The sequence below is a fragment of the Synchiropus splendidus genome, chromosome 9 (genome assembly GCF_027744825.2).
Source record: "Synchiropus splendidus isolate RoL2022-P1 chromosome 9, RoL_Sspl_1.0, whole genome shotgun sequence".
Lineage (NCBI taxonomy): Eukaryota > Metazoa > Chordata > Actinopteri > Syngnathiformes > Callionymidae > Synchiropus > Synchiropus splendidus.
The window spans coordinates 11,539,652-11,553,174 of record NC_071342.1 but is presented as its reverse complement, the minus strand read 5'-3'; the positions used below and the strand labels follow the sequence as shown (position 1 = coordinate 11,553,174).

General features: G+C 41.3%; 1 protein-coding gene across 5 annotated transcripts in view; it reads left to right on the top strand.

Annotated features, from left to right (window-relative positions):
• The window catches only part of LOC128765372 (Kv channel-interacting protein 2-like), a 104,875-nt gene that overhangs the window by 81,768 nt on the left and 9,584 nt on the right, over positions 1-13,523 (top strand). The window contains exon 1 of one of the 5 annotated variants that reach the window (XM_053876074.1): positions 8,808-9,413. The exons of the other annotated variants lie outside the window; for them this stretch is intronic. Within the exon in view, the coding sequence (XP_053732049.1) occupies positions 9,290-9,413 (124 nt within the window). The 5' untranslated portion in view covers positions 8,808-9,289. Of the gene's footprint in view, positions 1-8,807; positions 9,414-13,523 lie in introns of those variants that run through there. 5 annotated transcript variants of the gene reach the window in all.

Here is a 13,523-nt window from a genome sequence, read left to right as displayed (position 1 = left end):
TTTCCATTCCATGTTTGATTGTGGTTTGAGAAAATAAACTCCAAATATGACTCTTGTGTTTGTGACAGGCTTCTGTGTGCAGTGTGTGCTGCTCACACGTCTGTGTTCACAGTGATAATGAATGAAAGAGCAGCTGGTTTTGTGTTAGTCTTAACAGTAACTCGAACGGTTGTTGGCAAAGGTTCACTGCTCTCTTGCCGGTGTTGTTGTGAAGTGGCATCATTCGGGGAGAGAGCCGAGGCAGACAGGATCGTGATGTCATTGTTTTCAAAACGATCCAGATCCTCTTTCCACAGGGAACATGGATCTCTCGCTTTCAATTGTATTGACTTTTAAAAAGTGTCAGACACAGAAGAGATACTGAAGACGGTAGATCTGTGTGGACGGGGTCTGAATCACTCAAGTAGTCTGTTGTGGTCTCTCTTATTGAAGGTATTTGAAAGTAGACTGATCAAGAAACCGTACGTAATAATGAAAATACAATAAAAATATTCTAAGGTGTTTAGCATTTTAAAGATGACAATGAAAGCAACGTGCCAAGAGAAACGGAACCTTCATGGTGCTGGTGGTTCTGGATCCTAAGCGTGTTGTTTTGAGCGACTACGCTGAGTACGTTTTAAAAGATGTTTTTAATATTTGATGAGCTGTTGTTCCTCCCACTTCATCAACAGTGGACACCAAACTATTAAAGAGCAGCGGATTCAACACTGTTAGCTGCTTTTAAAGTTTTCCCCTCTTTGTGTGGATCCATTAAGAAGCTCTACCTGATTTCCCTCCTGGCAGGAAGCGACAGAGCGGTGCTGATGCTTTGATGGAAATATGTTTAGAGGATAGTTGTGAGCAATGCAAACTCGATTGTTATTGACTGCCTCACACTGCTCCAAAACAGGATGCATTTAGAAGAGCACAAAGACGCCAGTGCCGGGAAAGAGTCTATCAAAGTCTGGTGGTTTTTCTAGCTCCTGTGTTGTTTTTAACCGAGCCGCCATCATAAAAGCAGTGTGTATCAATTCCTTGCAGCAGCAGGAATATGTGTGTGATGGTGCTGTTGAGGGCTTGTGATCTTTCATTACCCTCCCGCTGGATGTCTGCACTACTGAATCTAAATGAAGGGCAATAACAAAGAGAAGAGTCGGACGTGCGCAGGACAGCGTCCGACGCTTACCTTACACTGCCCCCCTCAGGTGTCCCAGCCAATCGACGTCAGAGAGGGTTTTCAAACCAACGCTGTCTCCTGCTGGCGTTGTATTGATATTTAGTTTCAGGCTTCTTTTTTCGGTTGGATAAACATGACCCCAAAATCAGGGCCCGTTTTAACATGATTCAATTCAAATTAAATTGCTATTCTTGGGAGATTGTGATATTAAGGTGCATATTAGATATTTTTGGAAACAGTTGACAATTTATTTGAATTGTAATGTACAGAGGAAGGGGTGAGTAAATATCAAGGCGATGTCTTTTCAATGTTGGAGTGTCTGGTTTGGAACTAAAGAGATGATCAGCCATTGGGCTTCATTTCATTTATTGAGCATTATTGCTGAATGTTGACAAAAAAAAGTGAATAAAAACCATCAGTAATGAGGTGCCAACATGTAGAAAAGGATAAGGTTGATATTGAGGGTGGATAGCAAGGAGCTAGAGATGTTATGTGTAACAAACTCCGAATAATTCATAACTAATGCAACAAATGATCATCGAAAAAAATGAAGTATTTGAATGTAGAGATAGATAGTCACAATATTTTTATGTATGACAAAACAAATCAGAAAAATGACAAAACTATAAAAGAAAAATGGCTGTTTTTAGAGAATATGAATGAGATTCTAGACTGGTTTCTGAGCGATTGCATTAAAAATGTATCCTTTCGTTCCAGCAAGGCACCAATGATTCGGTTTCGAAGCCTCATTTGTATTTTTGTATCGACACCGAGGGCATCATGACTAATCTCATCTAATCCTCCCTGTACGGCCCTCGCCTGGTTCCGACCAAAGTGTTTTCAGCAAAACATCTTGTTTTCCATAAACCATTAAAATGACATGCCACTTACAAAAAGCCACCGCATTTCTCCCGCCGTCATCTTTCATCCCTGTTATAGCCGACAAAAAAAAAAAGTCATTGGTAGCACCTTGTCGCTAATTCTGACAGGGCTGCCGTTTAATGGATCTGTTTTTGTCCCATATTAAAAATATCCTGGCAAGCTAATGGTCTATGCAAATGATGCCTAGTTTCATGTTTTTAATTGGAAATAGACTCGCCAATTTTGGGTGCCATTTTTCACAGACGCACGCCCCCCCTCACATGTGACACGCACTCATTGCTTTTGGACGTTTTAATCAGTTGTGAGAGGAGTAATTGCGTAGCTGGATTTCTAAATATGGAGGTATTTCAATTACTTTCTGGTTTCAGGCAAACTATACTTCAAACTGACGGATCATCACGGCGTTATTAAGCTAATATTGAATTACAGTCTAGCTGTGATTCACTGTAGAAATGTTAGTATGTTTTACAAGAGTAAAATCACATGAATGAGTGTTTTATTCAATGGTTCTTCACAAAATATATATATATATTTGACCACTTCCATAGTGCACTGCAACAACTGAAGAAAAAAATGACCTCAGAAATGGTTAGGACTCAGGTTTTGTACAACTCCTCTAACTTCTAAAACATGACACAATGAAATTGAAATGAGAGAAGTTGAACGAATCAACAACCACAGTCAATGCAGCCAGCAGTCAGTGTCAACTGTCCGGCACTGAGCATGAAGATCAATAACTGGGCTTGATGATAGATGCGTGTATCGGAGACGGGCGGTGAAAGAGAGTTGTGGCTGTCTGCGTGCGGTTTGTTAGTACCACAGTAGCTGCACTGTGATGTCAGTGATTAACAGTCTGACTATTGTGTTTGCTCTGATCGTCTGAATCTTTACAGTGAGAGAAATCGGTCACTGTCTGTCTCAAATGGAGAGGAAAATCTTATCACGTAAAGTGTGCTAACGCTTGAACATAAAAATGAATAGCGGCCATTGTCGTCAAATTTTTTAGTGGTTTAGATTGATGATTTCAAAGCATGAGGTGTGCTTCCCCTGGGGGTTGCTAGAATACTTCATGGGAAAAATGAACCTGAAAAAGTGCAAACATATGGCTAGCTCCCAAAATGTATTCGAGAATAAAGAAAGGTGTGACATTGTGACAAAAAAGGGGGCAAAAAACAGTGCTTTTATAAAACATTCCTGAGCCCAAACACAGATCAAGATGTCTATAACGTTTTAAAAGTATGTTTAAGGGCATACAACTGTGTCTGTTCCTTAGATTTCTGGATGAAACACTTTTATGTCTGCCTCTACCAAACACTGGGTTGTCGGTGTTAGACTTTTAGGCAGGGTTTGGTGAGTGACAACTGCTTCCAAAGCGATGAGCTGTTTAAGTGGGGCTCCCAGAAAATGAAAGACTTTCCTGAAGAGATTGTATTTTCAATATCACCTCATAATTCATTTCGAATATCAGCTGGATTTCAGAAAATGCAGTACTTGTATGGATTATTTCACAAAGATTCATGGGTTTTTCTAGAAACTGCGGAGCCATTAATGGTTTCAGAGCACCAAGTCAAGTGACCCATTACATTCCTCGTAGAGTTAAAGGGAGACATCCCCTCACATTGTGGCTCTGAATAGACACTTTTGCTGTCTTTGAGTGTGCAGTAATGCATGTTAATTTATTCACTTTATTTCACTTATTCACTCCAGCTCCAACAATGTCTTTTCTTTCACTCCTCAGTGGCTCTTAAATGATGCAAGTCATTTGTCACGTGTTCTAAGGTTCTAAAATGATTTCAGTTCTCTCACTTTTTTAATTGATTCCAACTTTGAGGTTTAATAACCATTTTTATGAGACATTCCAATAGATAAATGTCACTTGAGTCTGTAAAATAAACTGCTCCTCGGATATGGCGATGCATAAGTGTGTCGCTGCTTTGTTTTGAGATGTACTCTAAATTTAATATACAAGGCGAGCAAAGTCAAAGGTCGGTGCACGGCATCATCCCTGTATCACAGAAACGTCATGTCTTTCTTTGTTTCTGCAAACAATGATCTCAGTGACTGACTGATATCTGTGCTTTTTTTAATCGGGGTGACATAACGCTGGAAATCTTAATCTGGCACACTTTCATCCTTGGTTTGACTCACACTGGGTGAAGGTGTTGGCCTTAATGTGTCATCACTGTTGGGATGTGGCGCTCATGTGGTTAATGTGGTGTGTAAAATGACAACACAACCATTGTTTAGACTCAACCAGATGATAGAATCCTATGGCTTTTTGTCAGGCAATAAGAAGAAAAAAAAAAAAAAATGTAAATATATATATATATATATATATATATATATATATATATATATATATATATATATATATATATATATATATATATAAATTTAAAAACATATAATATAATATTATATAGAAAATAATATTTTCATTTAAAAAAGGGTATATTTTTAGGAAGAAGAAGAAACACGCCAAATATTTAAGATAAAAAGGTATTACTCATGATGAAAATAATAGTTGTAAGTGGAGAAGAAGTGCAGACTCGATAGAAGGTAATGAAAATAAAAAGGAAAGGGTTTTATTTTGAATTTCTACAGTCGGCCGCATCAGTACAGGCTAAGGACCAGATGAGGCCCACAGTCCCTGCCTTGCCCTGGTGTACGAAATCATGATGTTTCACTTGGCTCTGACAGGATATCCCTCAGTATTGCCTGTCAGGCTTCAGAAAAAGTGGGTGTGGTGGCAAACAAAGGAACACCGTTCGATTAAATGCATAAATGACAAATGAAAGCCGCTTATACTCATCAATTATACACATTTAATATTAACAAAGCCACGCTGTGTTAGTGGAAGTGTGACAATCTGAACTGAAACAACAAGCTTCCACACTACTGACTGGATTTGGCTGGTTGAGGCCATTTCAATATCAACAAATGGAGTGCTTCTTTAATGGTTTGTCTCTTGACATTATTCAAGTGAGTCTGTGCTTGATATTTTGGTTGCAGCCTCCTGCAGTTCGCCGCTGTGATGTTCCAGAAGGAGCAATTAAAAGCTGCTATTGACTGATGTAATGAGGTTTGTTCATAAGAATCAAGGTGGCGGACACCCTGGCTAAAAATAGCCCTTTGTTTTCTCTACTCATACTTATTTACATCGTCACCGTAACTCACCCACCCGTCACATCCCCGATGGCGAGAGTGCACACAGATAGTTGCGTTGGAAAGCAGGGCTCTCACGTCCGAGTGTACCATTTCTTACCTTGTTCTTAGATTTGTCTCTGAAGGGTTCGATGTGCTCCCACAGCACAGCAGCAACTTGGAGTCAGAGATTCATTAATCATTCAGGAGACGGATGAAGCCCTCTGTGGACCTTTCTTTACCTCAACTTTCTCCCTTCTTTGCTCATGATCAGTTTATGTTTGGTCTTGTGCCAAACTGCTCAGAGGACACAAGCATAAACATGTTGACTACATCAGCTTCATTTTGCCCTTCACCAATGCTTTATCCAGAGAAGATAAGCCTTTTATTTCTTGTGATGTCGGAAATTCAGAAAATACCACCGTCTGGGGCTATTTTGGTTGCTCTTTTCAGACACCCTTTTAGGTTTGTTTTTCATTGTGAAAGGGTCCAGCTAGGAATGTATGAAGCCACTCTGTGCCTTTATATTGAAGTGCAGTGCTGCATTTAATCTCAGGATCCATTCTTTGAGTCTGCTGTTTTCTGATGGTGTTGTCATGTTGTCTTCATCAAACCAAGACGTTGGATTGTCACTGGAACGACCTTCTGTTCAGTGTGGCTTACTGCGGTGAAAAATACAAGCACGGCAGTGCTTCTAGTATAATATCGATATTTTCATGACTAAATATTGGTGTGCTTTTGTCAGTTTTTAAGAGAAATAATAATTAACTTCCTCATGTTTGTGTTCTCTTTAATATTGTTCCTCGTTCTCTAGCCACGTCTGAGAGATGCGCTGCAAGTAAGGTTGCTTTCAGAAGTTGTGACATATTGTTAAAAAAAAACAATAGTCAAATGAGAAATGTTGTTTGCTATCAAATAGCTTTAATTGGTCCAGTATAAGTTGGGAAAGCTGCCGTGTTCATGAGTGAGGAATAACTGTATGGCTGGAGCTTCTTCATCGTCAGTCATGAGACAGAGCTGAGCCAAAGGCAACGCTCTCTTCCACTGATGAGGGGACTCTGTCCTAATAAGATAAGCTGTCATCACCATATACATATTTTCTCCTGGGCACAATCCACATGATTCACTTAGCACAGAAGGCCTTTATCTCAAGTCATAGCGACAGGCTCAGACTCGCGCATCTCCTGACATCTGGCTGATTCAGAGTATTTGCTTTGCACGCTTATTTACTAGGTTTCAGTTTGTCTGGAGTTTCACAAGTGAAGTAAGATTTTGTAGATACGATCATTTACCGCCAGCCTGCTGTGTTATTTCTCTTGAAGTGCTCCCCCAGAATTATCTGTTTCGTGGGCGCAAGTGTGTGTGCATACAAATGTGTTAGACCTCAGGGGAGACAGACGCATCTGTGAGTTAGCCCACTGTTTCCACAAGGTCGTATTAATTGTGTCGCTGTTTGGGTTGTAACTTTTTCTCCCAAAGCTGTGTGAAGTATCCGGGTACAAGTTGTGTAGTTAGCTGTAAAAATCTGAAACAAAGAATGTATTCAAGTGGGAAAAATGCTGAATTTTGAAGCTTATGTCAGTAATATCTCTGCACTTGCATTCGCATTGAAGGCAGTGATAGCACTCCGATAACTGTCCAATAAATTAAAATGATCAAACAAAAAGAAGTTGCACGTGTGTTATGTTCCTTTACAACGTAAGCTGAAAAAGACCTTTTGTAAAACAAAAGCAATACAGTGACCTTATCATTGCTACAGAAGAATTGCAGTGTAAGCAGGTGGGCTGAAAGTTGTGCCTGGCTCAGGAAGTAAAGGGCAATCGCAAGGTTGTGGGTTCCATCCCAAGCTTAAGCTGATCGCCTACAGCAACGGGCACTTCTAAGCAAAACCAAATTAGCCCGCTCAGCACATCAAGGCATCGGTCAGACATGTCAGTTTGTTTGTGGACCGTCTCCGATTTGACTCATCTCAGGCCCAGTGATGCTCAGCAGCAGATCATTTGTAAACCCAAATTAAGGGTCGTATTGCAGACTGACTCAAGTTTTCAGTTGCAGCAAAGTTACAAATGTTGAGTGAGTTACAAATTCATTTTTATTTTTTAAGGACTGTGCGCTCTCTGGTTTCAGTCCATGACGACAGACAGTCCATCGTAATTGCAAGAAAGAATTTTAAAAATAAAATGTAAGTTATATTCTGAACAAACCAGATGGACCATAAACACAGTGAATCGACTATTTTTCTGTCTGATAAATGTTAGCGGATGTTAATTATTTAGGCCAATGTCGGAACTAAAACATTTTGCTGGATATATCTACACTATAGTGTGATAAACGCAATAAAATGACTAACGGACACTTACACATTTGTTATCATCTCAAAAGTACATTCCCCACATTTGATAACACACCCAAGGCCCGCAGTAAGCACAAAGAATGCCTTATAAGCCTTAGCATCGTGGCTAATTGGTACGAACAGTTATATGTTCACTGCACGAGTCGACAGTGCAATACGACAAACAGCAGAAAAACTATAACTGCGTTAGATCAAATAGCACAAATATTTTTCGCTGGCAATTAATTCATTGAAAAACTATTTTCACCATACATGAAGTATATCTATTGCGTTTTAGCACCGCAGTTCATATGTTTTTCTGCAAACATATATACACGACACTATACACACTATACAAACAACAAGCATATACACTTTTATTTAATGATTGGCAGCACAACAGAGACGGCAGTGAACACAAAATTTACTTACAGGTTGAGTAGATACATCGCCACTTCAGGATCAGGTGAAAATCCTTTTGTAGCACTCAGTTATGGCCAGGCTGTAAAAGCATCTCCGATATTGACACTTGTCCGGGATCTTGCTCTGTCATTCCATTCTTCTGACATGATGCGACCAAAGAAACTCAACTTGCTGCTGAGGTCGCTCTCCTCTTCTGCCGTAAAGTGTTGTGGTGGGGGTGGAGTTGGGGCAGTGATGCTACTCACAGAACACACCTCAGGCGGCTCCCCAAGAGAAAGTTACATACGCCAAGGGAGCATTTAACAGAGAGCTGGAGAGACTGTTTAAAATGAAGGAAATCTTCATTCAAGCAAATCTGTAAATAATCTATTTATGTCTAAATGCTACACATTGTTGCTTTAATATCACACATATTCAATGTGAATCTGTCCAACGATAAAATTCCCTGCGACATAACCTTTTCTTAAAAGGAAAATGAATTCCTTATCTCACACTCCCATGATGCACTGCCTCAGTTGCTGATTGAACATGGTCAGTGTCTGAAAAATAGTATTCCTTTTAAAGAACATGATCTTTTAGAGTTTCACACCTCTTTTTAAATGTTATCAAAATAATGATTCTCACGAGTGTTTCGCTGTGGTTTCCATTTAAATCAGTAGGCGTACACCTTGTTAGAGCTACATGCAATCTATCGCGCAGCCTTCATTAAAGCACCTTCTGCAATTTTAATGTTGCAATAACTCCCAGCCGTATTTCTCTTTGGTTCCCTCCCCCTCTCGCTGTTCATCAAGACGTATTGCTCTGACTGCGATACGCCTCTGTTAGAGTCTACCTTCATTCCACAAGTGGCACCTCCCCTCCCGATCCATTCCTCCTTCAGTCTGTCCCATCACTGACCCAATTAAAATGGGGAGGGACAGACCAGGAGAAGAGTGAGAGAGAAAGAGCGAGTGGAAGGACAGACGGGAGTCGACAGTTTTAGATTCAGCGGAGGGGGTCAGAAAACAACCTGCCAGGGCACACAGTGAATTGTCCAAACTTCGCCTGGAACCACGACAAGCGTTTGGCAGCCTCAGACACAGTGGGGGTGGAGCAGCTGTAGACAGTTCTGCTCCCACGCTTTTACCATTCTCAACGTGGGAATGCTGAGAATAACAATCTACCTTCAGTGAGGAGAACGGGTGGGGTGCCTTGTGGACTCAGGATGGATGAATACCGGCAAATGGAGGGAGACTAAGCTCGGGAGGAGACGAAGGCTGTGTATCTTGTGGTCGGAGCTGAGGGGGGGGGTATTGTTTGCCCGGGAGAAGGAGAAACTGTGCTGGCGACTGAACTAGACGTAGAACGGAGGGATGCATCTGTTCTTTAAAGACAAGTGGGAAGTGGAGGGGCTGCAGACGGTGGGCATCCTCCTGGTCGTCTGCAGCTCCCTAAAGCTGATGCACTTTCTGGGGCTTATCGATATTTCCATGACAGGTAAGAGGAATGCTGCCTGCATGAGAGAGAGTCGCGGAGTGACAAGTCACAATGAATCGTGTTCAGATCAGCACGCAGAGTTGGAGATCTGTTCTTTCTGCGGAGTTATCTTGCGTGAGATGCAGTCGGAACAGTGGCCACAGTAACATCCAGCCTTGAAAAGAATGCACTGACTCATTGGATACAATTGACTTTAATTCAGAGCGTGCGTCGATATTTTACTCCACAACAATGCAGTTGTTATTTGGCTTCCCATTGTCACAGCTGCAGGACTCCTCGCCGACGAGGTGAATAGCTTCATGAAGGTGGAAGTGGATAATTGTTCATTGTTGGACCGCAGGGGAAAGTTTGGAGAGCCACGTGGATGGGTTGAAGGCAACCAACTTCAGCTGTGTTTACTTCACAGGATGGTAGAACAATTGATTTGGATAAAGGGTTGGGTTGACTTCATTCCAGTGGTCATGTGACCTGGGAGTCAATGCCAGTTTAATTGGGCAGATGGCAGGGGATCCTGGCACCAGCAGGACTGTGGGAGAAAACCCGACGGCACACCACGCCCCTGCCCACTGTTGCCTCAACCTTCCCAGTTCCAACAACATCCTGCTGCTTCGCTTTTATCCCTCCACCTAAATTGGCTGTTCCTTAGTTCTCAGCAGGGTTTGTGCTGCGTGCTTGAACACGCTCCTTGGTTTTACAAGCATCCAAGGACCATTCAAGGATGAACCTATTGAGGCAGCACAGGAACAGAACTGGAGGAACTCTCCACACTCCCTGGTTCGGTTCTTGATAGAGAGTTTGGGCATCTGTCAATCACTAGGAAAAGTGCAGCTGGTTTTATGAGACCCACAATGCTGAGCAGATTAAATGTCACTCTGCTGTAGGATCTGTCCGACCTGGAGAAGGAGAGGTGTTCCGCAAAATCACTGTCACCATGCAACCAACAGGTTTGGGACGAGTTTGATTCTGGAGGCTTGACATGACCAACCCAGTAACAAAACACTCAGTTAAAAGGCTTGGTAGGATTTTCCTCTGAACTTGTGTTCATGTTCTTTGATAATAGTGAAGTCAGGTATGTCTGTGTGCACATTCCTGTCAAATTCGATTTGCACAATCGATGTACTCGACCTGTTGGTAAATATGTACTGCATCCCTCCTCTCAAAACATATATTTGTATCTTTGTTTTCTTGACAAACCTCTGGTTCCCACCCTCACAATGGGGGGTTCATTGACTCCTCAAGATTGTGTTCGTGTTATGAACTATTCCAAGGTGTTCCATGCCTGTTGCCCTGAAAAAGCTAAACATAAGTGAGGTCGTACACATGATGGTTTTATTTGCTGGTTGCTGCCAATCCTGCAGATTCATCCATTTCCCAGTCGGAGGTCATCTTCACAGTCACTAGGACCTCAGTGTCTTGTGCATAATGTCTAGTCTCACATCCTGAAACTGACAACTATAGCAATGAATTAGCTGAGGAATATGTTTTTCTTTTCATTCTCCTTTGCTGTCAGAAAAGTATTTTTAACTTCTAAGGAGACCTACTTGAGAAAACGCAATGTGCTTGTGTCTGTCCAGTTTTCTTTGGACCGTCACCGGTCAGCTTGTAATAGCCGGGTTTTAACGGCACAAGGACACAGCGGTGTGTTTTGTATTTGTGACGCCTTGTTTGGAGAGCTCATTGATTTCATCCTCGCCTATTATTTGCTTTTCACAAGAGTGCAACCTTCATCTGAGACAGGAACAACACACGTGGTTTAATTTTAGAAGATTGGTGATTGATGCCATTACTGCTGTCCTCACACTTTATATAGTTGTGGCGTCTGTATTTCACAAGTGAAGGTGTCTCTGAGTTCTACTGCTTTTTTAAATTGTATAAAACATATTTATAGGGCCCTACAGTTGATCGCAATAAAACGTTCATTCTTTGTTGCCACATGACCAATTCAAATGTTTCACGGTTCAGTGAACTGTCAAAGTGTACGTCTGGACTTTATTGAGCTAGCAGTGGCAAAGTGAATGCAAGTTATGAAGGTTTGACAGCCGCTCCTTTAGAAATATTAAATGTACTGTACTTCATTTGTGTTTTATTGATGATTCAAAATAGGGGTTTTGGTGCCATTTAGCTGTCTCACCAATTTCAGCTTCAAACTCGGGGGACAAGAAGACAAACATGGCAGGCAATCTGTTGGTCTTTCTATTCTATTCTATTCTATTCTTTGGCCACCAAGAATATCTGACTGGCTGATATTTGGTCCAACGGAGCTCTTTGTGTGATTGTGTCCCAGAGTTTTGTTGGCCTGTCATTGCTCCCCGGGGTTTGTGATCAAAGACTAATTGCATAATTGTTATTGAGAGCTGTAGATAATGATGTCATGCTGTTTGACGCGCCGATAAAAATCCATACAGCGCTGGCTGTGGGCTACTTATGAAAGCCTATGACCTCATTGTTAGAGCTGGATAAAATATGGTTTAAAAGGAACTGATCGTTTTCTTTGTTGTGCCTCCATTTTGAAAAAAAAAGAGGCTAATTTGCCTAAAAGCAGCTGAAACCGAGAGTGTCGCTGGGCTTCCGGGTTACATGAATGCAGTTTGACAGTTGAGTCTGAGGCACGTTTCAGCCAAATAAGGCGGGTCTGTGAGGGATGGGGCTGAGGCCGCCATAACTCATTTAGCATCAGTCAAGGCGTCTCAGATATTAGATAGAAACGCAGCTAAAGAAGCAGAAGACTGGGTGATAAAACAAATGTATTGAAGCCTCGACACGTGATGATGCTTTTATTGTTTGGCTCTGAGCTGCTGTGTGGAGCACTCGAGCGGTTTGTTTTGCCAGATCAGTCAGCTAAAATTACATTTGGTTTGTCCGCATAGAAAGACAGTGCACACATCCAGCACATTAATAATTACAGTGGGGAATCTATCTCATTGCTCCATCTGACACTAACCTTGTCAGACTTTCAAGAGGGACTCATGAGTCTGGAATGTGTCTCACCATAGTACGTTTATTTTACTGCCATTTCTTTTTAGATAAAGAAACACAAAACACTGACTTATCAAACATATGAAGAGGTCACTAGAAGTCCAGTTGTGTCTGTTCAGTAGTTCACTGCATTTTTATTTTGGGCATAAAGCTCCATTTTATTAATCCCCATCATACTAAGACAAACAATTATTGACTTGTATTTATTTATTCTGGTCATGTATGGTAATCATTGCCCTAATAGTAATGATAATAATAATAATAACAATAATTTGCATTATTTATATTAGTATTGTCTTATTACCAATTTTCCTTTTTTTCTGTCAGTCTTATTTTGGACAGACCAGCAAAACCCTGAGTTTCACTTTCATTTTTAGTAATATAAGACCTAAAAGTCGTCTTGTAAACTGCCTAAAACATAAGTTATATTTAAACAACTCCCACCGTGCTCAGACCAGACACTCAAATATCTCAAGGATGCTCTTTTCAAATTCAGCTTTGAATACGTGAAGTTTCAATGTTGGACATAGAGCAATTTGAAAATTTAGATTTATTATTATCTTAGATTTTACAGGTGTTTCCCCTCAGTGCCTCCACAGGACTGTAAATTACACTGCAGCACTAGTTTATAACCGCTAATTCTTGAAGTGGAAAAAGTTTCATGGACGTCCTTCGTCAGTTTAATGGCTTGTTCTGAATTTTAAGCGCCACACCGTCCTCTGGGAAATAGTTTCAGAAGATCCACCCTATTCATCGAAACTTTTATTTGTGATTTATTCGCCAGGCGGCTGCTTCCTCCTCTGAGATGGTCAACTGAAAACATGGTCTATTCTTGCGTGTCAGGTGGCTTGACATTAATTTGCTGTCAGTGTGATGTGCTGCTCATGGTCTGGCTCCAAACTGAAGCCGGAGTCAGGGTCTCTCCGGCGTTGTGCAGCACAGGGACACATCACAGTCTTGATAGCTTGCAGAGCTTCTGGTTAGTATTTGTTTCCATCACATCACGGCCTTCATTCCCGCGACCACTTGGGTCCTGCTGATGGGGGTGAAAAACCTATTACCATGGAAACAGAGAGGCAGCAGAGGTCTGCTGGTCTACGTGCGAGCTTATTAATGGCATCTCTAAAATACTAC